At 40.7% G+C, this 25,204-nt stretch overlaps 1 protein-coding gene across 1 annotated transcript in view; it reads right to left on the bottom strand.

The window, feature by feature from the left end:
- The window catches only part of PLXNB2 (plexin B2), a 114,640-nt gene that overhangs the window by 20,657 nt on the left and 68,779 nt on the right, over nucleotides 1–25,204 (bottom strand). Inside the window, exons 15-26 of the mRNA XM_074161602.1 lie at nucleotides 24,675–24,783; nucleotides 11,845–11,981; nucleotides 11,034–11,201; nucleotides 9,315–9,423; nucleotides 7,321–7,548; nucleotides 6,671–6,847; nucleotides 6,069–6,208; nucleotides 4,912–5,012; nucleotides 2,441–2,670; nucleotides 1,272–1,453; nucleotides 435–501; nucleotides 176–322 (exon numbers count right to left, since the gene is read on the bottom strand). Coding sequence (XP_074017703.1) covers nucleotides 176–322; nucleotides 435–501; nucleotides 1,272–1,453; nucleotides 2,441–2,670; nucleotides 4,912–5,012; nucleotides 6,069–6,208; nucleotides 6,671–6,847; nucleotides 7,321–7,548; nucleotides 9,315–9,423; nucleotides 11,034–11,201; nucleotides 11,845–11,981; nucleotides 24,675–24,783 — 1,795 coding nt within the window. The remainder of the gene's footprint in view (nucleotides 1–175; nucleotides 323–434; nucleotides 502–1,271; nucleotides 1,454–2,440; nucleotides 2,671–4,911; nucleotides 5,013–6,068; nucleotides 6,209–6,670; nucleotides 6,848–7,320; nucleotides 7,549–9,314; nucleotides 9,424–11,033; nucleotides 11,202–11,844; nucleotides 11,982–24,674; nucleotides 24,784–25,204) is intronic.

The raw sequence follows: 25,204 nt of genomic DNA, 5'->3' as shown, positions 1-25,204 counted from the left end.
TTATAATTCTGTTTTCCTGCTTGGAGACTTCCTTTGGTCAAACTGTTGACAGGCCTGCCCATGACCAGAATTTCTATGCAGATCAGAGTAGTCCAGAAAAGTAGGTACAGACTTAACACTACAGGACTTAATTTTGAAAAATTATTTTATAATATATTAGTCATTCTCTGCTTACCAACTGCGTATACTCTACATCATCTCCCAGTAAGCCTGTGTCATTCAAGGTATACTTGGCTTTCTTTAGTACAGCATCCACTGGGCCTTTTTCTACCTGGTGTTTGATAGCCTTGAACAATTTATAAAGAGGCTCCCCAGCATTGTCCTGTTTAAAGGAAAGGAAATGAAATAAAGCAAAACCAAATAATATACTCAGTGCAGCATGTTTAAGTATTATTGATAAAAAAACCCCACAGGCAACAGACTTCAACTCTTACCTTGAGATACTGGTATAAACAAATAGACATCCAGTTAGACAACATCCTCTCAACAACCGTTTCAGATCTGAAAAAAAAACCAACCCTGAGTATGGTAAGGGTACTTAATGACAAAGTTTTAAAGAAAAACATTGCTTGCTTGAAACACAATATTTTTACATGCTTAACTGCATGCACTCTCCTAATGCAATGATTTCCCTATAGAGTTTTGAGAGCATGTACTTGCTTTAGGATAAGTGCTTTGTATTGCTCATCATTCCCGGGTACCTTGAGCTCATTACTGAAAAGCACACATCCTTTATGCAGAATCTTAAATTGGGTCTACGCTCTAAGAGCTAAAAAATTAACCCAGTTGTGCAGTTACTGGGAAAAACCCTACAGATTACAAAGCTACAACATACACAGAGCACACTATTGTAATTTGCTTGGGATAACAACAGGGTTAAAAACACTACAGCAAGCCCTCACTGAATGCACAATGCAAGCTGATTATGGGTGCTCATTACGGAGATGATGTGTGGTATAAATGCTAGATCATTTGGAATAAAATTAGATTAAAAAGTAAATGAAATGTTCAGTATTGTGTTTTGAAGTAAGGTCGATGTTCCACTAATCTCAACACAGATTCTACACTACATTATTTGAATAAGCAAATCTGTTGCCAGCAGTCCTGCCTGTGCCCTCCATAGCTATTCCTGGTGAGCTTGTCTTCCTCACATGCACGGGCCAGGCTATTTCTGACTCATGAATAGTTGGCATTTTAATACAGCAACATTGCAGAAGAAGTACATTTACAGGAGATCAGAGAACTACAGAAAATATGACAATCATTCAAACCTTCTCAGCATCAGCTTTGGGTTTTTGGCCACAACATACTGCTCCATCAGTTCTAAGAACAGCGTCCTCATGATGTCAGTATAGTATTCTAGTTTTCCATGTAAAGCAACTGTCAGTAAAGATGCAAAATACACCTTAGCTCGAGCAGAGAACTCCCTTTGGTTTTCCAGCGTGTGAATAAACTGCAACAGAAAAGAAACGTAAAATCAAGTCAGATGACAGATTTCTGAAGAACCTCAACACTTGTCTGCACTAATAAACAAGCAATATTATTTTAACATTAATCTCCTAAGCACAGAATGGAAAAGTTTTCAGAAGTCTGAAAAAACTACTCATAAGATAATGTTACTTATAATTTGTTTTCAGGTACACACACAGTGTACTGGACTAACACAAGGAATACTTAGATATTTTAACTGAAGCCTTATCTAAAAAGGATGCTTTAATTAAAAGAAAAAAAGGTGTTCTCTGACAATTTTTTGAAAGAGAAAATCAGCTCCCCTCTCCCTCAAATTCCCAGTCCTTTCACATCAAATTACAAAGACACTAATCTAAGTACACCTGGGAATGCGCTCTCATCTGCCATAAACTGTAATGCTACCATTAACTAGCTCAGCACTGGAGCCTCATTTGAAAAAGGAGAAAAAGTTAGAAGCCTAAATCTATATTTAGGTGTCTGACAATCAGCTCAGTTTTTGAGAGTGAGCAATTAGAAGTCTCTTCCGAGCTGCTCTGAGCACTCATCAGGCTTGATGAATAGGCCTCTCTGGGATAGAGACCCAGCAGATGGCTGCCCGCAGGTGACTCCTGCGATGAACCAGGATGGAATCGGCCTTCCCCGATCATGTTTCTTAACAGGCTAAACCAAACTTGTAACTGCAGTTTTTATGCCAGATTGGGTAATATTTGTTTTCCTACAGCCACTGCAATGTTGACTAACAGTACTATGTGACCTGGCACGGAAATATGATCAAGCCTTCCTGCCCCATAAGAGGCTCTGGTTGTGATGCTACAGATCTGGCATTGGTTACTGTGGAACCAGAATCGTTCCACAGTATAAGAATCACTTATTTTATATAATTTTGGTTCAGTTGCACTTGCAAACCTACTGTCTAGCACACAGAGGTATGCCTAGATAAGGGACAAGGCGAATTTACTTCAATACTCACGTTAATGAGAAATGATTTGCTATTGAGGAGGTTGGAGAACTGGTTCAAAGCCTGCTCCACAGTCTGACGCCGGGCCTCCGGAATATCCAGCTTCCCCGTAATCATCACGTCCTTCTCTCCATCTTTGGAGGGCAAGAAGAAGACTCTGTCTGTGTAGGTTTTGTAGTCCAGTACTGGAATTCCAGCTTCATTGATATCATTTGTCTGATCCTCCATCTCTATCATTAGATCTGGAATATGCAATACAGTTTAAGAGTTCATTTAAAAAAAACCCCGCAGCTTTTTTAGGCAACACAATCTCTTTGGGTACCTTGTAATGGAGAAAAAGTAACTCAGTGCTGAAAACTGTTTCATCTCACATTTTCTCTTGCTATTTTTACCAATTATCCTGGTAACCACGACCACAGCTAATCCTATGGTGACATGAGAATAACTGCCTTTAGCACAGAAGGTTTCCTTGCTGCTCCCTCTCTGAAAGAGGGCCTTAATAGACGTCTGGGTGAGTTCATACATACGAATGTAGGATTGTAGCACAGAGCCAAAAAGAAGACACTGTAATATTATTTTATCTTTTTTTTTTTTTCCAGTGCACATTCTATTCCCTCTGAGTCCGTGTAATAATAAAAGTTCTTTTTAAAAACACATAACAATCAAGGAAAGAAAGGTTTAAAGTGTAAAGCACACTAATTTAATTGGAAGGAAGGGGATGGCAGGAAGGAAGAAGGTTAAATGGTTCATTGAAATTGATGGAAACATTTCTGTGGGACTCAGAAGCTCTGAAGTTCTTAAAAGGGACAACAATTAGGGAATCATCCTTTGGAGCAGCTATTCTAGCTGAAGGCTTTCCAATTACCCAATATTGCTGATTGACTAGAATACCATGTTAATTAATATAGTGACCTATTGTCTCAGCAATTTTATTGCTCTTCTTCATTCATTTCCCCCTTTGTTTTACGGCATTCAGCAAAGCTGAGGCAGAAAGCATCTTGCGGTTTCCAGTTTTGTGGTATCTGTACTTCCTCCCTGATGTCCCTTTCCTTGGCTATCTTTGGTCCCATGTATTTTAGTCTGTCTGCACTTCGTGCTGCTGATGTTACAGTTCCACAGTATGGATCCAGAACGTGTTTTGAATTCTGTGTTTCATTTTACTGTCAACCAAGGTGGATGCAATTTAGGAACTGGATTACTCCTTGGATGTGCATTCTGCTGCCCCAGTGTTTGTGCTTGGTGGAGCAGAGAGGAAACCTTCAAACCAACAAGCAGCAGCAGTCTGGAGCCCCCTACTAGGAGTGTCAGCAAGAGAAAGGCACCTTCTCCTTTCAGAAACAGACATGAAGTTGCACGGGGGAGGTGGTGAGGAGGAAGCGCTTTTAACCCTGATTGATCCTCTCACGGTTCAAAAAGCAGTTTGAAATAAAGCCCATTTGGGAATAGTTATTAATTCAAAGATTTGCTTCTGGGTTGTGTCCAGAACCTGGAAGGAGTCGGTTTTCCAGAGAAAACAAGCTGATACAAGAAAAGAACATCCTGTCCCAGAAATGCCAGGAAAACAAGACTGAGGCTTCCAGCTTGGGCAAAATCTTTGAGATACCCTGAGCTTCTAAAATTATTTTCAAAGTCTAACCTCAAATTGCTGTTTAATTCAATCCTGCTTTTTAGCCACTGTCAATATGAAAGAATCTATTTCTCTTTAGAAATAAAACACGCGGGTTTTTTTTTTTAGTAGGCATTATTTCAACATGACCCAACAACAAGTATAACTCAGATAATGAGGTGACATTTCATGGTAATCACTTAGGCCAATATTTGCAATGTTTGCACTCAGATGCCTAATTTAAGTGTCGCAATGAGTGGTTCAACACGTAGAAACGCTGAGCCTTCACACCTCCCGCTGCCTTCCCTGGGATGATGCTTCTATATTTACACAGAACAATTAGCTAGCTCCTCAAATCAAGCTTAAGGTTTTCCCACAATAAACAGGGCAAAATGCTATTTCTTTCCTGTGAGCTTGCCAAATTATCCTTTTGTATGCTGATTGCTGCAAATGAATTTTGCAGCTCTGAAAACACTTTTTAATGTGCATACTTGGCACATACAGCCATTGAGCTAAATATTAAGTCCACGGTTACTCACTATAAAACATCCTTTCCTCCGTATCAATGGCCACTCACATTAATGGCTATAAGTAACCCCAATCTCAACTAGTTTCTATTTCCCAGTTGCTAACTCTGTGCTTCCTTTAGACTAAAACTGTCCATTTCATTTAATAACCTCAGCTCCCTATTTTATGTTACTTACGGCTTTCATGTATAACAGCAAAATATGTGCTGTATGTCAATGTCAGTAATCAAGACTACTAAGATCTACTAATTATTTGTCCCCAGAGAGAGTTTTAGCAGGATAGCACCATTGCTCTAGCCCATCTTCCAACTGCTCAAGAGGACCCACAGGAATGCTAATATCTGTCATACCTGTGAATTCCTTCTTGCACCGGTCTCTGACGCTCTCTTCCAGGCCTTCAAGTTGAGATTTAATTTTTTCATACTCTCGTTCTGCTTGTTGGCTCTTGCGTCTTTATGGGATAGAGGTAAGAGTTAAAAAATGTTACAAACTGCTAAAGCATTTGCAACAGCTCTGAGTGGGAAGCCAAACGGCTGGAGGACATTTTCTCGGGTTTGATTTCTTTTTAAATGCTGGCAGCAGAGAAGGAATGGAGGAGAAAAACAGCAACAGCAGACCAAGTCTTCATTAGGTGTAAATCAGCCTGGCACCACTGTGGACCTGCTGCTTCAAAGCACACTTGGGCCAGTGATTGAAAATCCAGCAAGCAGTAGCTACAAATGCTTGCAATCACATATTAAGTACAGAAACTCAATTTGTATGTACTGAACAAAGATTGCTTGCAACATGTTCTGCACTGGCTCTGAGCCACCCAGGGATGGTCTGGGACTGAACCAGAGGGTTGCAGGAGGTCCACAAGAACATCAGTGCTGTATAGCAGATACTTCAGCGTTGCTTCGGCTATATTGACATGGACCATAAGAGTGAAATCTGTCCCCTCCTGAGGGACAGTATGAGGCCCCCATTACTAACCTTAAAATTGGGCTAAGTAGGTCTTAAGTGAAATATAGACATTGTTCTGGCCCTTTGTGAAGCATGAATTTCACCATTAATCATGAAATTTGTGTGTGGGTTAACACTTACCTCAGCTGGAAAGGCCAAAATGACCCCTCAGACAAATCCATCCAGTTCAGACCTACAGTGCTGACTGAGGCACCACAAATGCTGATGTATATGTGTGCAGAATAAGTTATCTCCTTCACAGGAGGTACTTTAGCTGCCATTTCAAGAATGTATGTGTGCAACTCAGTCTGCAATTGTGCACTTGGCAAGCTTGGGACCAATTGTGCTTCTGTACAAAGAACGGACTGGGCTGACTGACACCAAGGAATTTGGTGTACGTGAGAAGAATAAATTGGTGCTTATACATATTTTCAGCTGTAACTGCCTTTCTTAACTCTGCAGCTCATAAAAACATGAAGATCATTTCTGTAGACTGAGCTGAAAACAATCAAGTAGTACTTTGAAAGCTTTAGGACAGCAAAACCACCTAATTAAAGGAACTTACCTGTAACAGATGATAGAAGTGATGATTATTGCTATCATAGGAATAAGTACCAGTGGCAAAATAAGATTCAGTGGGATGTCACTCACACGTGTATCATATTCCACCCTTCCAAGGATCCATTCTCGGAGTCCAAATCTCACCTAATTAGATAAGCACAGACATCTGTCTCAAAAAGTGCAGATGGATAGTGGTTCACTCCTCAGTTGTGCTCTAAATTCTTACTAATTCTCACTAAGTGAATTTCTAGCTCAAAGTGCCAAACAAAGGAAATATTTTTGAATATTTTATGCTGAATTTAGGTCACTAGCACTTCATTCCATGAAGTAATTTTACTTTGCTTAGCAGAGGAAGAAAATTCCCCAGCCCGTCTAGCTACAATTTTGAATTCCTGTGTAAGGAAGGTAAAAGGCATTTGGCAGCTTGGGACTGCACTTTATATGTGACATCTTCTAGACAGCAGGCAGAAGCCGGAGGAAGACAGAACTGCAAGGAGTTTCTTCATGGTACTACAACAACTTTGGAGAACAAATTATTTCAATTAAGAAGCACTGTATCAGTGTCACTTCCACATGATATCAAATTCTATTGAAAAGGTAACCTACAATGAATTCAGGAAGGTTATTGGTGGTATCTCTCTTCTGCCTTTTCTTTGGTTGAGGCTGTACTTCTGGTGGCTCACAATATAAGTCCGTTTCAGTTAGTGTTTTTATGTTGCAAGGCTCATCACCCACAAAAGCCTGGGCCTCGTCTATCGTCATGGCTTTGTTCAGGTTACTGCCCTAGACAGAAAAAAGCAAGGCTAAGTCATCATCACAAAGTCTTGGGAGACAAGAAGTCAAACGTCCATTTGGATCGTTTTGGGCAGCAGATATGATTCACAATGCAGTGTACAGAAGAGCAGAGTCATTGGGAATTACGCAGTTCCTCTCCTTTCCTTCCTGGTGCGAGAAGAGATGTCCCCTCCACTACTTGGGAGCTCTATGGCAGAGGACATTTCCAAATGTCAGGCTCAGCAGGAGGGGGCATCCTTGGGAAACCCAAAGTATGTCTAAAAAGAGAGCTGCTGTCTCTGAGAGGAGGAGAGGAGAAGAAAGGGGAGCTGACAACTTTCTTCATCTAGTGGAGGTAAGAGACTCTACGAAGCATTTTGGGAATAGCACCAAACAGCTGTTAAAGGTTTGAGAGAGGAAGGAAAAATTCCATACACGCCACAAGGACAAAATGAGCAACCACCATCTCTTGAAAAGTTTACCTTTGCATTAATAAGTTTGTTGACTTGTTTTTTGATGCCATCTGTGAAGTTTTCAAAGGTTGGGTCTGCAACATAGGCAAAGGAGTGGCTCTCATTTTTTACAACCAAATTATAATGATCCATTAGAATAATAGTGGTAATGTTATAGTTTTCTGGGTCTTCCAGTATTGGTGGGGAAGAAAAAACCACTGTGGTTTCATTGAGTCTTGTAACAAGCTTTCCATCAAACTGTAAGAAACAAGGCAAGAAGAACATGCACATTTTAGAGTCTGACCCATTCCTGTGCATAACTGTTGATAACTTGAGACTGTAGAAATAAAACAACTGGATTTATATCCTCTCCATAGAGCAGAAATATCATAGTATAAGGTATTTTCCAAAAAGAAGATGAAACAAATTTGCTGTTGAATATATTATTGATTTATTATGTTCAAGCAGCTGCCTGCAGAAGAAGCTTAGGCTACAGATCAGTTTCCATTGCCTCCAAATTCTGTGGCTCTGGACCACACCGGTCTGATATCATTAAATTGCTCTAAGAATAAGAGATTAACATGGCAGCTTTAAGCCACATTATCTTCTGTACCATTCAGTACCCCAGGTAGATTCTCTTCTACTGACACTGTAAAATACTTTACTGAAATTCAATACAATTACTAAGTGAAATTTTGGAATAAAATTTACAAATTTTCAATCAACTACTCCAAGTAACAACTCAGTTAACCTGTCCTCCATCCCCGATTACACAAATGTTTTTATCCTAGAAATGCCTTCAGTCATTCAGTAATATTAACCACAGCCAACAACACTAATATTAACACAGCCAACAACAACATAGGAACCCTCAATATTTCTTCTATCACCACCTCAGTTTCTCACTTTGAGAAATGCAATTTTGTAGCTTCTCCCCCACATTTCTGATATTGCCATATAAGTAGAAGCAAAAAAATGTTAGAAAAGTTTATAGTCTTAACCAAGAATGTGCGCTGTACGTAATGCTGACTTAAGCTAACGTGCTGAGAAGATGCTGAGCATACAAAAAGGAGGAGGGTAAGAATTCTTGATAAACACTGTCAAGAATGCTAAACAGACTTTAAGATTGTCCCGGGAGCTAAGGTTATCAAGATAATTGCATTTTGCAGTTTATGGCCTCAGAAACGTAGGTCGTTTTTTGCTTAAAATTCTTTAAGGATAAGATTCTGATGGACCCAAATCCAGCTGCCTTTGGCATACTCATAGTCATTTGAATCATGCATACAATACAAAACATACACATTACCAACTCTATATGGATAACAAGACAGTCTGAAATTGAAGAGCCAGCCTTAGAAAAAGCCTTATAAAGTTATTACTGGAAGATCACTTTTAAGTCCTCAGTCACTGCATTATACTGTGATCTTCATTAGCAGAACGGGAATTTGATACTATCAGTAATGTAGGTTCCTTTTAACATAAGATGCAGGATGGGTTTGTGAGTTTTTTTCAAACGTTACTTTTTATAACTTTTTGTGAACACGCTATAGGCGAAATATGCATGAAGCAAGAAAGAAGACTCGGTTCACTGAAGTGTGAGAAAATAACAGGCATTGACTGTGCAAAGCTGAGTACTCAGCATTGTCTGGATTTGGGTCCTGTTTCAGGCAAATCTCGAAAGCTTGCAGGGAGAGAAGAAGCAGAAAGATAAAGAAAAAAAACCCCACTTTCACATTCTGAAATATATCCACTTTATCACTTGAAGCTTAATTCTCCTACCCTTATTCACATTGAATATAAGTAATTTTAAAACGGAAGATTGCAAGATACAAGTGAATGTAAGTCAAGATGGTAGGAGCAGGCCCTTCTTCCACAGAAACCCTGAACAGACTCAGAAATCTGTTCAAACCTTATTCCACTCCAAGCCCAGTGAAGTCCAGTGGGCAAACTTAAATGCATTTTATGAACAGATTATGTGATATGCATTCAGTGTAATGCCTTTGAGGGAAAAGAAAGAAAATTACCCTTTTGAGATTCATTTTCCCTGCTTCTGGGCGCTCTGCATATACCACCAATGAGAAACTCTGGATGAGCTCAAAACCGGTTCCAGTTACTGTAATATTTCTCCCTCCACTGAAAGGCAGAATTAAAAAAGAAGTCAAGTCATTGGCAAACTACCATGGCTAAAGACTGCTTTATCCTGTACTGGTATCCTTTATCCTTCTACTGAAAACAGCTATGTAATGCCTACATGACAATTAGATATCCTACACAAGGGAATTCTGTTAAAGCTATCAATGACCACAGCATTTAAAAGCAACAATGTCAACTTTAAACTCATTTTTAAAACAGCAGAATAAAAACTAGAACAAATTGCTTTGTCAGTATTTGCATTGATGCCTATCTTTGTGTGCTTTACCTCTCCAATGTTTTTTGTTAAAATCACTCCACCTGCCACGCACACAGAGACAAAGGTGAGAGCGTATTTTCCACAGTCTGTAGGGACCTGGCTTCTCTATTCCCTTTCATTTGCAATACATGGTTTAAAAAATAATGCATTCGCATAAGAAGAAGAATGCATGCAAGTTGCCAGTGGGAATTTAAGTCACTGAAGTAACTTGGATTTAGAAGGATAGCAATCCTCAAAGCAATCCATTAAAGTAAGCTTCAGTTTATACAGAGGGAAAAAAGAAGTCCTTTAAATTCCCTGGGGTAAATCACTGTTGATCTACCAAGAAAACCCTCCAGGCCCCCAAAACACCCAAACCAAAAATCAAAAGCAAATATTAAAAGCAAATCCTCTCTTACATAAGTGACAACTCAATATTGAAGGAGTACAAATTTCTCCAAGAGAAGTCACAGCCAATTTTATTTTTACTGTCCTATTTGTAAAGTCAGGATGTTACACTTCTTTTTACTGAAAGAAAGTGGAAACATCATGATGTCTCTCTGCCAACTGTACCCCACTAAGCAGGAAGACCAGAATGTTAGGGAACAGCAGAGACCAACGTGAATCAGTCACAAGTTTGTCCCTGGATCGGTCTCAGAATGACTTTCAAAACAAGAGGTATGCTACAAGGACTTTTATACAGGGGATTTGCCATATTGCTACGAATATATGAGCGGCATGCATTTCTTGGGTTTCACAATTACTGCTAGGTGAGCTTTTTCCAGAAGGAACAGCTACCAGACGGGGTGTGAGTACCACCATAGAAGACAGCATACCTTTTAAAAGCACTACTGAACCCTGATCTAGATTTCCTAAGAAGATACTCTTTTTCCTCATGGGACAAAGAGATGACAAACCATAACTTTTCTCTGTTTCCAGCATACTTATTAAAAGCTGAACAGAAGAACTGTTAGAAATCTTTTCATTAGAAACCTTTCATACAGGTTATCCTTACAGGATAAGGCTTTGTAAGTAACACAAGGATCATGTTGTCTAGCATCGTGCTGAAATACATCAAATCTTCTTTTTTGAGACATCTTCATTTAAAAGAAGCTCATTACTTTTTCTGGTTTCCGGATTTACCTTTGAAGTGGGGATTAAAGTTTGGAGGTAAACAGAATACCTTCAATCATCAGCTGCGGTTAAGAAAGATAACAAGCTCTACGTATCTAAATGTGTGCATGGTTAGAGTACAAGAGTTTTATTTCAAACACTTCTATATGTAATATGTTTACTGCCTATTACACATATTTTAATCCAATTATAAATGAAGTTATGACAAACATTTCATTACCTGCTGAAGCTATTTACAGGCAGGAACTTGGTGACAGTAGGATTCTCACGGTATGAAAATTGCCCTGGTACACTAATTGCCGTGCCCCCATAGTTCATTGTGACTTTAACATCTTCAACCTTGCTGTTCGCTCCTGTAATGCAAACAATCTCGTCGCCAAATTCAGTGCTAGGTTGGAGAAGAAAAAGAAGAGGAAACACTTTCAGTTACTAACATTACGTGATTTGTATTCTTTGCAGTAGTATCCCAGAAACAACAAAAAAGAGCTCTATTTTTGCTAGGCACTGAGTAGTTACAAGAGGAGACAACACTTTCTTCAGATCACTTAGGGTCTTTAAAAAAAATGTAGGATATGGAAAGGAATAGTGTAGAAACACAAAAACAGTGCAATGTCAGCACACTTTGTGTAGTTCCTTTTTTTGGGGGAAGCGAAGGGTAGCAATGAATAAAAGGAAAAAGAAGCGAGGGGAAGAAGCCAAGTGGCACTGAAAGATTAACATTTTATATGGAACCAGTGAGGAGATGCTGAGTGAAAGCATGGGTGGATTTGGAGCCGCCAGGCAAGCATAGAAAGCCAAAACTGGAAAAATCTTTGGATATCTGAGTTCCCCCACTTTGGTTGTTTTTACAGCTGCTTCTTCCAGCTGGAGCCTCTGAGTGAGTTTCTGTCTGAATGTTACGTGCAATGCTCCATTGCATGGGATGATTCACAAAGAGATAGACAATGGATTTGTTTAATTTCTAAAGGCCAGAAAAGGTTGGTGCTTCATTAGGATACAGCTCGGCATTGTTAATTACTCAGGGTACGTACACATTGCAAGGCTGGCTACCGACTGAAACCTGAACATCCTTCTTGGAACCAGTGGCCAGGTTTGTACCAGTGATGGTAAGCATGGTTCCACCTGCTTGTGGGCCACTTTCAGGTCTTATTTGAGAAGGAAGAGGTTCCTGCAAAGAGGAGATGGTCAAACTAATTAAGAAAATTAAAATAAAATTTAGACCAGTATTAATTGGTATAATAGTTAATAGAAATTTAATATTATTACCTGAAAAAAAAAAATTGAAATAATGATGGACAAATAAACAAAATAAAACAAAATCTTCCATTATTCATGCTGAAGGAAAAGTAACAGATGATGTGAATGTACTTATATCTTTTCCATACTGTTTTTTACGAAGCTTTATATGAACTTCAATCCCTTATTTATAAAATATAGGGTTATCCACCATTAAGTTTGTGAGAGTTTCCTGTTGGATTTCCTGGATTTTTATACTTATTTTATGATTCCTCTCTTCCTTAGGGCTGAGTCTACCTTCACCTTTCCTACATTCTGCGTCAGCTACAGGAGAGACAGAGCGAGGTTTTCAAAACTGGTACCAAACAGAAAGAATATTAAGATTCCCTTTATCTCATAAGGCTCTTAATTGTGGTAAAATTGTTATCCTGTTCTCGAGCAATAAGCTTGCAAAGAAAGAAAATCAGAAAACACTAAACTTTTCTTTATGCACCTAGAACCTTGGAGCGGATTTCTAAAAACCAATTGAAACAAGCAGTCACGCTTCAAATTGTTATGAAATTTACTGGATATTTAAATTTCTCAAATAAATTCCCTCCTTTTGTTCTCAATTCAGTCTTTGTTTCTATGACTGTATTCCGGGAGCTATGACAAATACTGTAAATTAAGAGTGAGGGCTTTTCATGAACAGTGTGATTTAATTACTTCATGGCTAAGTAGTCCCTGCTTCCCATTGAGAAAAGCATCCTTATTCAGGGCAAGGCTGAAGCTGCTGAATCACGAGGATGACCGAAGCTGTGCAAGCCACATGAGATGGGTTACCAGCTGGCTCCAGGCGAGCGCTGATTGCCTGCTCCATGGCCTGGTGGTGGCTGTGGACGTGCCGCAGCCCTCGCACCGGGGTGGTGGCTGCAGGCAGCGAGGTGGTCCCATGGGGCCAGCTGCCACCCACACCGCACACACAGATGGGATGCCAGGTCCAAGTGTGTGGCAGGGACATTGCTATGAGGGACCCTGCATTCGCTAAAGCGTAGCAGATCAACAGCTTGGGAGGCTGTGAGTAGGTCATGCTTTTGCTGATGTCTAACTGTGCTTCTTCATCCATATTCAAACGCAAGGTTTCCTTAAATGAGCCAAATAAGCAATAAGCTTATTTCCCAATCTCATGTATATCTGTAAATGACATCTGCTCTCTTCCTCCTGCTGATAATAAAGTCCAGGCTTGGGGCTATTCTGTATGAAGCATACGTAAACAAAGCAAGAGCAAAGAAATCTGAAAACTTCCCTTGCTGATGAAGGTTTCCTTGATCAACATCACACTGCACTGATCTCCCACTGAGGGGGAAAAGCCCCTCTCAGAAACAGAGAGCAAGAAGCCCACACCTGACTAGTCATGCAGCATCCCCCTTTCCCCCGTGTTGTTTCACTCGGGCACAGGCGCCATCCCTGTGTCAGCTTACAGCTACAACACTGAGGGCCCACAAATAGCAGGGAGGAGGGGACCAATGTACCACAGTTCGGTTCAAAGCTCTGTGAGCCATCGACAGGTTTTTAACGAGCAGCAGGAATCTAAAAATGCATCCAATTGACCTCATGGTTACTTTACAAATTTGTTTTATTGAAGGACAGATATTATAGAAACACGGGGAACTCATACTTGCTGTGCTTGTTTTATATTTTCATGTCTGAGCAACTTCCCTCTGAAGGAATGCATCATGGTTCAGCACACTTCACAAATCCACAATGACAACTGTAATTTGCTCTCAAGTCATTGAGCTTTAGGAATATGCTTTAACGCTAATTGGGTGTCAATTGCTTTTCTTCCCTGAGAGAAATCTGTTTGTAAACCCTTCACTCCTCAAGATGTACATCGCTGCAGCATATGACTGCTCTCATGCGCTAACCTTTGATTTCGTTTTAATTTAATACATCACTTGGGTTACAAGATTTTATACAGGGAAGTGATTCAAAGTCATATTAATGCATTTTGTAAGCAAAAAGGAGCCTTGATTCACTTAGGTCTATACAATCCTTTGTGCATACTCTTCTTTGCATTTAATTGCTTGCTGATTTAAGCTAAATTGAAGTAAGTCACATCAGTGTAAGTAAAAAGTTTGAGGGAGTCAGTTTTAAAAAATCACACTTGAAATTTAAATTAACACAAGTCTAGATGTGCTTCACAGAAAGGCTCATTTGTGCTTTTTTGTAAAACGATTGTGTTGCTAAAAAAAATTACAATCAAAATGGTATATAAAATACAGTCAATAAATTGCTTTTAAAAATGTATCAAATACTTTAAGTCTAACCTTACCACACAGACGGAAAACCACACCTTTTATTGACTTCAAATTAAATCTTAATTGCTATAAGATGTTAAGCATGTTGGACAACTGCATCATCTGCAGTAAAAATCCACAGCAATGACTAGCTGCATAACACGCCTGGGATAGCTTTCAGAAGAAAGTATCCCCCAAGAACCTCTAAAGAATCAGTATGGACAAATTTGTTATCCCTGAACCTCAGAAAAACTGTTTAAAACTTGTAGCCTTTTCCCTAAACGCTACCTCCACTGAAAGCCTAGCCTCTAAGGATAGACTTAGGAAGGAAAGGAACAAGAAACTACTTAAAGTCAAGCCTTTAAGCAGGGACTTTGGAAGGAAAGAAACAAAAAAAGGTTTCTGAAGCTTCACACATCACAGTTCTCTGTAACCTCAACATAAAAAATGAAAGGAAGCTTGCTGAGAACTTCTGCTAGACAGCCGTACTCCTTTCTTCCTGCAAAATTGTGAAATACTTGCCCTGTTAAAGCTCTGCTGGGTTATCTGACGGGTAACTTTGGCAGGGTGTCAGCTGGCTCTGTTGCTAACACCAGTAAATACCGAGTGAGCCATGAACTTGAAGCAGAAACATCCAGCACCATTTTCTGTGGGGGACGTTTTAGTGGTGGCCCACATTTGTCTCCCCAAGAATAGGGACAGATAGGTAACCAAATAGCAAAGTTATCTCTGCGTAACACAGCAGCAAGAGGGAAGTGAAACAAGTATCTGTTCCATTTTCCCCAGAAAATGACTTTTCTTAGCAAGAATCTGACTCTGCTGGAAGTTAAAGCCCAGCCACGCCAGACAGGAGAACACGCCACCCACACCTCACCCCATCCACGGCACAGCCCCACCATGGGCTCGGCCCATCTCAGCTTCACTTCAGGCTGACTGGAAAACTGAGACCAAGAACCGCTCTGGGAGTGAAGGCAGGGAGCAGCCAAGGAGGAGGTGGAATAGTTTTTGTTTAACCCTTATTTTCTCTTTAATTGCTGGTCTTGCAGCAGTTCCTCAAAGGACTATTTTAAACCAGCTTAATTCAAAGTATTCATATTTAACATATTTAAAGTAATTTTGCAAAAACCAAGAGCTCTCCAGAGACCAAATAATGTGGACGCCTCATAAAGATGATCTAATAAGGAGAAGCTGAACCATGCTCTGTGTGCAGAGGAATTCTTCAGCATGACTGCTAAGAAAAGCATTGTATAGTAACTGTTCGTTACTGTAAGCTTGTCAGGAAAATGATTCTATTAATTTTAACTTGCTATTTTCTGTTTCACGTTTTCCCCCTTTCCCCTCCTTTTAAGGACCTGCCAGAAAAAATAAGCAGTCAAAAGAAATTATCAAGAATTGTAACAATTTTAAGTAACCATTTTATTGCAAAACCAATGTGCTATGAGCAAGTTTTAGAGCTCTTCTAAAACATTCATGGATGGCTCAAAGAGCAGAGCTACATCGGCTCACCTGGCGGTCTCCTTAAGAGTACGAATAAAGAAAAAAAAAATTGATTCATCCAAATGCTCAACTGGAAAGTGTTTTTCAGAAATGCAATTAGGTAGCTAGGATCAGCAGGAGAACGATATTTTGCTGAATGCCAAAATCATTTGAAAAAGTACCGTCAGCGGTGGTACAAGCCTTCAACAAGAATCGTGTTACCTAAGGAGAAGGTAGCACCTTCCCACGACTGACACGGCACTCACCAGCGGGACAGAGAGGTTCGGACCCTTGGTCTAGTCCTATTTGACACAGTCTGATCTTACGTGGTCCAGCAAAGCTGCCCCTAACCCACAGCTCTATGTTACTTACCACAGCCCTGCATGAGATTCCTTCTCACAGGGGAAAACGAGGGGCAAAGGGTAAATCCTTCACTGCAAACCTTGTTTAGGGATAATAAAAATGCAGCTTTTACCAAGAGGCAACTCCCTTTAATTTGGTCTGAGCACTACTGAACGTTCAACCATTACAAACAGCACTGATAAACCCAGGACCTCAGGTGCTGAGAGATCAGTGATGCCACCTTTTCAAAATCGCCTCATGGATTCCTTCCCTCCTTGTTTCTGCCCTTTTCTCATTTCAGTCTCCGAATCAGAAGTACACCTGCCGTCATAATAAATACTCTGCTTCCATTTTCAGCCCTCTGCGCCTCGGATCTTTGTTTGCTCAGTCAGAAGGTGCCCGGGGGAAGTCACACTTTCTATAACATCGCAGCGCAGTGCGCCACTGTAACATCACACTGCAGCGCTTGGTGCAATTATGATGTTAAGCAGAACATTTGATTATGTGTCCTATATGGAATTTGTAGCAGCCTTGTAATAATTCTTCTGGAAAATGTCAGCCCTTGTGAGGACTTGGCAATACTTCATTTCTCATGGACACTGTAAAATTTAAACAACCCTGCAAACGCTAATTTAACCCTTGTTTTATAAATCCTTAAAGTGTAGAAAATCATAATTCACATATATGTCAGTCTTTTTCTTATTTTGCTTGAAATAGAGGAATGTTCTCTTGGGTTTCAGTGCTCTGTACTTCTCCTTTTGTCACCAGGCAAATATTGTTCATGTCTTCCAGGTAGTTTGATGTTGGAGCATAGATCTTTTCTGCAGTAACAGCTTACCTTGTTATGCAGGTTTTTTGATAGTCTAGTTTAAAAAACAGCCTGTTCCAACGTCTGTCAGTTGTTCAGTGGCCTGTTTCCCACTGAGTCTGGTAAGCCATCTCTCAGCAGAGGGACTTCCCACCGCTGGGACTCCCCACCACCTTACGCTTTCATGCTCATGTCACGTAGGAAGTGGATTTGCAGTTTGGTTAAACATTATGCACATCCACAGCTATGCTATTTAGAATAGAATAGAATAGTTCAGTTGGAAGGGACCTACAATGATCACCTAGTCCTAACTTGTCAACAGGTGTAGCTTGCTCCCTACTGCACAGTTTATCCTGAAAAAATAATTGGATCTTGACATGATTTCTTGTGTGTAGGTCCGAGCACATTGTAGCTTGTTAGTCATGGGAAATATGAGCATTGTATGTGTCTTGCATACAAACCTTCCTTAAATCCTACTTAGGTGTAGCAACGTTGAGCTAGAGGTCTCAAAGTCCACCTGCAACCCAACTTTCCCATGTTGTATGGACTGCCGAGTTAGTACTCCTGAATTGATAAGCAGTTTTCCCAGTGCTTTGATAACGATTAGGCAGCTTTGCTGGAAGGATAATAATGCTATGAATGGGTCACCTCTTCTGTTTTATGACTGTGATTGGTGCCCGTCCCATTGATATGGTTTACCTGAAAGCTCCAGTTATGGTTTATCTGCTCCAATTTGAAACAGTGAGACAATGGCAATTTCTAAGCCCTTGTTCGTATGCAACATTCAAATAGCACTAGTTTGTTTGTTAGCAAATTAGTTTATTCTCTTTGTGATACCAATGAATTTAATTATGTGCCGTTTGCATTCCTGTGTGCCACTGCCCTGTCTTTGCATCAGGGATTAACCTGAGCTTCACAAACTATATTTTTTGGTTTCACCTCATGGTGATGTCATAGTCTTGCAACAGTATGTCCTCTGAGGGGCTCCGTGCTTTGTCAGCACAGAGGTACTGGGGAAAAAAAAAAAGAAAAATACTGGCAAAACAGCTTGCACTGGCCCAAGTATGTATATGACTTCACACTCAGGCCATTTTCCAGTGTCCTGTTTTCTTCATCACAGCCAGAAGTCTTCCCTTTGCTTGCTTTGTTTGTATCCTTTGCCTCCTCCTTACAAATCTGTTCACAGAAATGCTGATATACTTTTCATTGCAGTTTCATGCTTTCTGCGTGCTAGAGGGTAAATTATCTCCATGTCTGTTCCACTTATAATCACATTTAGATGCGAACTCACTTATTAGCAGTGTACATGACTGCTGCTCTTACACAGCTACTGTAGACGCTCTGAGCATTTGCATTTCAGCTCTTCCATTTTTCATCCTGTTTATTAATCTAGAATGAACTTTTCATCTTTAATATTTTATGACATGCAGTCAGTCTTTTTGCACGGTTAGGAAGGTGATCTCTTATTTCTTCAGGTTTCTGACTACAATTTTAGTAAAAGATACCTTTTACAGGCTAAAAATGCTTTCAGAGAGCTCCCAGCATTTTAGATCTCTGTGGTCTGCTGGTGTCAAATCAAGCCACAGCTTTTACCTGGCTAACAGTGGGGTTACTAATATTCTCCTTTTTTTTTTTAATCCATCTTCTTTGCAATTTTCCCATTAAAGATATGCAGGTGCAAAAGAGAATCATTCCTCCAGCCTCTTTTTCACTCACCCGACTTGCATTTGGGATCTGATCTGCCAGGCTGATTCATGTTCTTTTTCACTTGGTTTGTTTGTTTTGCGCTTTCCTGGTTTACGCTGTCATGTCCAGCCAGCTCACCTCCGGTCCCTTGCACAGTATTCAAGAACAAGAGGAGTGCACTCCTGTGGAGCATCACCTAGGTTCTGCATGTCTTCTTTTTCTATTTCTCTACATTTCCACTTGTCTGTCGCCAAGCACATCCTTAACTTTTTATATTCCTGGGCATGACATAGATTATGACTATCTACTATAAGATTCATTTGTGGTAGGCAGCTTCTAGTCCAAGAACTACACCACCAAGATAAAAGTGGTTACCCTTTATCCTTCACTAATGCAGAAAATCAAAGACAAACAACCAGCCACCAAGGAGGCTACTGGTGGATCACAAGAGGGGCCAGAAATTCAGGAACGGTTGGAAGATAACAGAGGAGGGGAGCCTAACGGAGATGCAAAGAAACCTGGAGCCTAACGGAGATGCAAAGAAACCTTGGCATGAAGTCTATGTGCCAGACCACAAGCAGAGAGACAACTGGGGAGGGAAAAGAGGCTGGTGGCAGAGTATATCCCTATGATGCTGAGAGAGATGCCAGCTGCAGCACTAGGGGAAGCTAGCAACAGATGGATGTATTCAAATGGACATGATGGGTAGCAAATGGCAAAGCCACCTAAACTCCCTTCTGCCAGCTCCTGTAGGCAGCTACCTCCGGTTGGGGGTTTGCCTTTGATGCAAGTGCACATCTTCACAAGTAGGAATGGGTTCTTGTGCTTCCACACAAGCAGAACACAAGGATGCCGTGTCAAGGACCTGATGACAGTGCACACACACACGTGAATAAGATTTTCACAAATGTGCAGATCACATTATTGCTCTGCATTTATCTCATCCATCGTTTTCTCCACAAGTGACCTTTCTCTTTCCTCATCCTTGTCCCAGCTTCAATAAACTCTGGCTCTTGAAGCAGGTCTGTAAAACAACTAACTTGTTACCAAAATTATCTGCCCCACACTGAAAACCAACCCTTGCATGCAATGCACACCAAAAATTAAAGGCATTAAAGGCATAGCCCACAAAGTGCTGTATACACCGGCGACCTTTTTGGAGGTCAAAATGTCATTTCATGGGCTATAAAGGTAACCACAGGAGCTAAATTAAGCTCCTGAATGGGGCATGCAAGTCATTAGGAACTGCTCTTTCCCCCTCCACTTCCCTCCTTTCTCAGACTCAAGGGAGCCTGCTTCTTGTTTCTTCAGACAAGCCACCCACTCACAGGATATTCAACCAGAGAATTTCCATTGCGCACTCTTGGCAGCCTGGTGTTTGCCGCAGTGGCTGACCTGACCCACCAGCTCGCCTCATCACAGCATTCACAACACAAGCCAGGCTTCGGTTCCTGGGTTGTTTCTGCAACAGCAGAGGAGTGAGCTGAGTCCTGCCTTCCTGGGGCTGCTTTGTCCAAACCTCACACCATGTGAGATGATCAAACGCTTCCAGCCACTCCAGGTGCCCAGGAAAGAGCATTTGCCCGGCAATGCATGTTGTGTGCTGTCTGCTGTGGATGGGACACTTATGCAAAGGCTTGATATTCTAAACAACTGAGTTTTTGGATTGCTGGCAGCATCTTTTTACCGTGAGGCAGACACCACATGATTTTCTGAAAAGACCACATAGCTTTGCTGACAGGTTTGATAGAGAAATGGAAGCATGCATGACTGGAAAGTCTGCATTATCATGCAGCCGGTGCTCACTGGCAGCTTTCAAGCAGAACCACAAGCACTGGATGGTGGGACATCTATTTAAGTGCATAGCTCAGATGACAGAGAATTAAGTCTAATAATACCTACATGAGGAAGGGCCAACTTTGCTAAACTCTCAGCTATCCAGGAGTTCTCCTGGCCCCTGTGCAGGCTGATACACAAACAAGATGTGCTCTAGGACTCACGAATAAAATAGCCATGATCCTCTCTCTGGAATCAGTTCCAGACTGCTGTGGATGTGTGGTTTATCACCTTCAATCATAATGGCAACAAGCATGTAACACCCCCCCGAAAGCTCCCACCCAAAATCCCAACTACAGCATAAAATTCATGTATTGAGGTAAAGACTCTTGAAGAAAAATCAAGAAGTGAGCTAAAACCCTCCACAAAAGCTCTGTGGCACTAATGGCTCTGCAGTGGTGAGAGCTCCCAGAGCAATCGCTTCGAACATCAAGGAAACCAGAGGATGGATGAAGGTAAGAGGAAACTGTCAAGTTGAGAGTAGATTAAGGTAGAACAGTTCACCCTTTTAAATGTAACTGTGCTGTTCAGGTTCACATTCAGACTTCCAGTATGGTGAATAGTCTTCAAGTTTGTTTTCAGATCAGACCCTGATTTATCCCTCTTTCTTCCTCTTTTTAGTTATCTACCTCATCTTGTTTAGGTAAAGAAACTTCCCAATTTACTAAAGTAATTATTTCCAAGCAAGTCCCTAAACTACATTCAGCGCCTCAGAAATGCATTACAATTTTGAAGGGTTCTACCTCTAATTTCACCATCTTACATCTATTTGAACTTTCTGAAACGGTGTAGTCTTTTTAATTTGCACAGCCTAAAAGCCACAGAATTGCTCTTGCAAGCAAATGCTTGAGATCCCAGAAGGGGCTGCAAGCTCTCATTCTGGTGGCTCGAGTCTGCAGATGAGGTATTCTGAGAAAGGAATCATGCTTCAACGGGATCAGCAAATCTGGACCATATACCTAGGAAAAGCTTAACTCCTTCCTTTGATACTGCTTCTCACTGCCATAGTAACAAGAGAATCAGATAAGGTTAAAAACAAACGAAAAAGCAGGACTGGCGTTTAGCCGTGCCACCGCTCCACCTGCTCAGAGACCAGCCAAGCTGTCAGTGCTCCAGATGTACGGCATAGCTGGATATTAAAATTTAGCATCACATCATTTCTGTTTCACTAAGCAGGAGACTGGTAATTGCGTGATCCTGCTTATAATGAAACGATAGAAATGTCAGCGGAGGAGGACTGGGTTACTGGAATTTAATTTTGCTGGAATGGCTGGACTTGACCAGCACTCAGGTTGGGTAGAGAAATTGTGATTGGGAGGCAGAAACAGAGCTTTCTCCTCCTGTTATGCAGCAAGGTTTGATGAGGTGTTTACTGCACAGCACAGTCTCTTGTGTACCAGAACTTAAGTTCAGAAATAATTTTAAATTGAAACTGTGGCTTCCCTTTTAACTGGATTTTTGACCCGTTTAATGGAAGTCTCACATGTTCCTTGGCTCAGAAATGCACTGTGCTGGCAGAATGGGGCAGAAGCATGCGCCTAAGGCCCAAGTCGTGCCTAAGCTCCCAGTCATGTTGACTATTGATCCTCATCACTCCAACTTTAAAAAATACATCTCGTCATCCAGGCTGAGTATCAACAACAGCCAAATGTAGTAGTACTTATAATAGAATCTTAGAACGGTTGGGTTGGAAGAGATCTTCAAAGACCATCTAGTCCACCTCCCCTACCACGGGCAGGGACATCTTTCACTAGATCAGGTTGCTCAAAGCCACGTACAACCTGACCTTGAACACTTCCAATGATGGCGCATCAACAGCTTCTCTGAGCAACCTGTTCCAGTGTCTCACCACCCTCATCTATCCATTCTACTTGAAAACTGACTATGTGGTTTTGGTGTTAGACACCAGTCACATGTATAAGGCTGAAACTGTGGGGAGTAGGGATGCAACTCTAGTGTATATAGTCACATCAGACCGAGCAGCTGCACTATCTCCTTGTGCATGGCTTGTGCGCTTCTGCCCTGCACCACCACACACCACATTTAGAGTGGTCACTGCTAAAGCTGAAGTTGTTGTGCTTCTGGTGATCACAGCACACAGTAAGAACAGTGATAATTACCAGCAGGAGGGTAGCCAGACAATGTGTCAAAGAAAGGGAAAAATACATAACAGAAAATTTATTTTAGGAAGGCTCTTGGAAAGAAGAGTATTTGCTTTCCTTTGTATATACTGAATAAAAGAGGTTTTAAACAAAGCACAGATTTCACATGTCTGCTAAAAGAAGTCACCAAAGAACTGCCTGAAAACAGCAGCGAAACAAGATTGTAGCTTTTAAGACAACATGAACTGACGAGTTTGTCTGCTCTGATTGTCTGTTCTCATGCCAGAAGTGCTTGTGTCACACTTGTAGAGGTGCGTGTGAATACAACGCCCCTGTACTGACTTCAATCCTACTGCAGTCCACAGTTGACTCCATTTTCTCATGGAATAGAGAGAAATGAAACTAGAAAGTGATTTCACCAGCTTTAAGGCGCAAACTGTATTAATTGTCATTGCTTTGCATTTTGTAAATAGTCCCCATGAAAAGATTTTTGCAGTAAATAAAAACGGTCTTTATCGGCATTAGGTACCTGACAGCTCAGTAACCTCAGTGCAGGCAGGTATTGGCACAGAAGACGTCCTGGACTTCCAGGAAAATGTTGTCGTGGTTTGGGCATCCACCTGGATGATGCCTGTACACAGTGGCTTCTTCTAGTGCCTCACTGATGGGCAATCAAGTAGCCAAAATCAGTGGCTGCTTATCTCGCCTCCCAGATGTGCTGAGCAGGGAATCACACCAAGTGATCACACACATCACACACAAGTGATCACCAATCACACACAAGTTCACAGACAGGCTTTGAAGCCTACGTGGGGCCTTCACACTACATTTCAACATACTCAACTTCTTCATGTGGTTTTCATGCAAACCATAGGGGAATCTTTACACACAGGAGAAGCACAGGAGAACTGGTGTAGAACATACCCAACAAAATGGGTTTATGTCATAGCCTCTGACCTAGAGACCACAAACACATAAACACGGGAGATTATGTTCTCCTCTGGTTAAAAACGAATGAGATTGATGATGAAAGACTTAATTATAAACTACATTTCCACAAAGGAACAGAGGGAATTTTCAAGTAAAAAGTGTCTTTGCAGAGATACCACCAGGGAGAGGAGGTATTTGCTTGGAAATCATGGAAAACCCACTTCTACCCTGTCTTGTGAAAACAAGACTATCCTCTTCTCAGTTGGATGTCATTCTTGACTTATCCTGCTTCTTACTGCTGACTCCTTTCCCTCTCACAAGATATCAAGAATTAATGAGACAGAGGTTTAAATAAGGGAGAAGACAAAAGCCTAACCCACTCTATGTTTTACAGGTTTACAGTTTATAAACCTAATTTTAAGTATCAATATGAGGACAGAGATTATTTAAACCTCTCAAATATCTCAGACTGTTATAAATTTTGAAGACCTCATAGATACAGACAAAGCTACTTGCTGCTAAAACCACAGGGTATGCCATCTGGAATACGGGGCTACATTTGGGGCAAAGCAATTAAGACACAAACGAAATTCTCCTTCATAGTGACACTGAAAACAAAGTACATGTGTAATATGAACACACATCACGCTCTCTGTGGCTCTGCATGCCACATTTTTGAATGAAATAAATTATTAAAAAATTAATGTACCTTCATTACTTATTCTTCAGCTGCTCTGCATCCATTCTTGTAATTAAGAACACTGGCTAGACTAAACACAGTGATTAAAATAGTGCACTAACTGTGCGTCTAAAGAATACCTAATTTTTTGCAGTGCTGTTTTTTTTATGCAATAGTGACACTTAAGAGATATTGTGTCACTACTGAATAAGTCAATTAGTTTCTTTTCTACCAGACCTTTTTAACTTGAATTGCAAACAACATCATTCTGTTTCGAGATTCTGGATCTACTGATCAGAATAGATTTTTGGTACACCCTTTGTATAAAGAAATGCTCAAGTTAAATGTTTTCTAACATACTTGAACGTTAGTGCTATTGATGAAACAAAGTTTGCAAGACAAACACAAGCAAGACTCTGCTTAACAGGTAAACTTCTAACTTAAGTCATACACAAGGTATAAAACAGCTCACTGAAAAAAATGCACTTACCTGGTATGTAAACTGCACTTCACTTGGTGATTTACCTAATTTTCCATTGATGTTAACTTCAATTTGACCTTGTTTTGATTCTTTCATTGGTCCAACTTCACACACAATCCTAGCAAGAAAGAATGTAAGTTTATCTGTTAGAAGTAACAGCGGCAGTACCAATGCAATGTGCGTGAGCTACCACACATGCTGCCAGAAGAAGTACCAACTTTGCTTTATCCTTCACAAGGTACTTGAGCTCTGCATCAGTTTCCCAGTAACAACATCCAAGAATATTTTAATCTTATATTTAAAGGAAGGTAAAACTGACATGTGAGCACTGTACATAGCAGCTACTTTACCAGTCCGTTAGTAGAGGTGCCTTTTACAGAAGACTCAAATTCAGCCCAGAAGACAGAGATGAACCTCTCCCATCCCACAGAAGGTTCTCCCTGGACCCGGTGATGTTAAAAAAACAAAGGATCCCCCCCTCCTGACCTTGATGTAAGAATCAGACTATCAGCTTTCTTACAACTTTGTGCATTTTAGTG

The sequence above is a fragment of the Numenius arquata genome, chromosome 2, assembly GCF_964106895.1.
Source record: "Numenius arquata chromosome 2, bNumArq3.hap1.1, whole genome shotgun sequence".
NCBI lineage: Eukaryota > Metazoa > Chordata > Aves > Charadriiformes > Scolopacidae > Numenius > Numenius arquata.
This window is presented reverse-complemented; position numbering and strand designations above follow the sequence as displayed.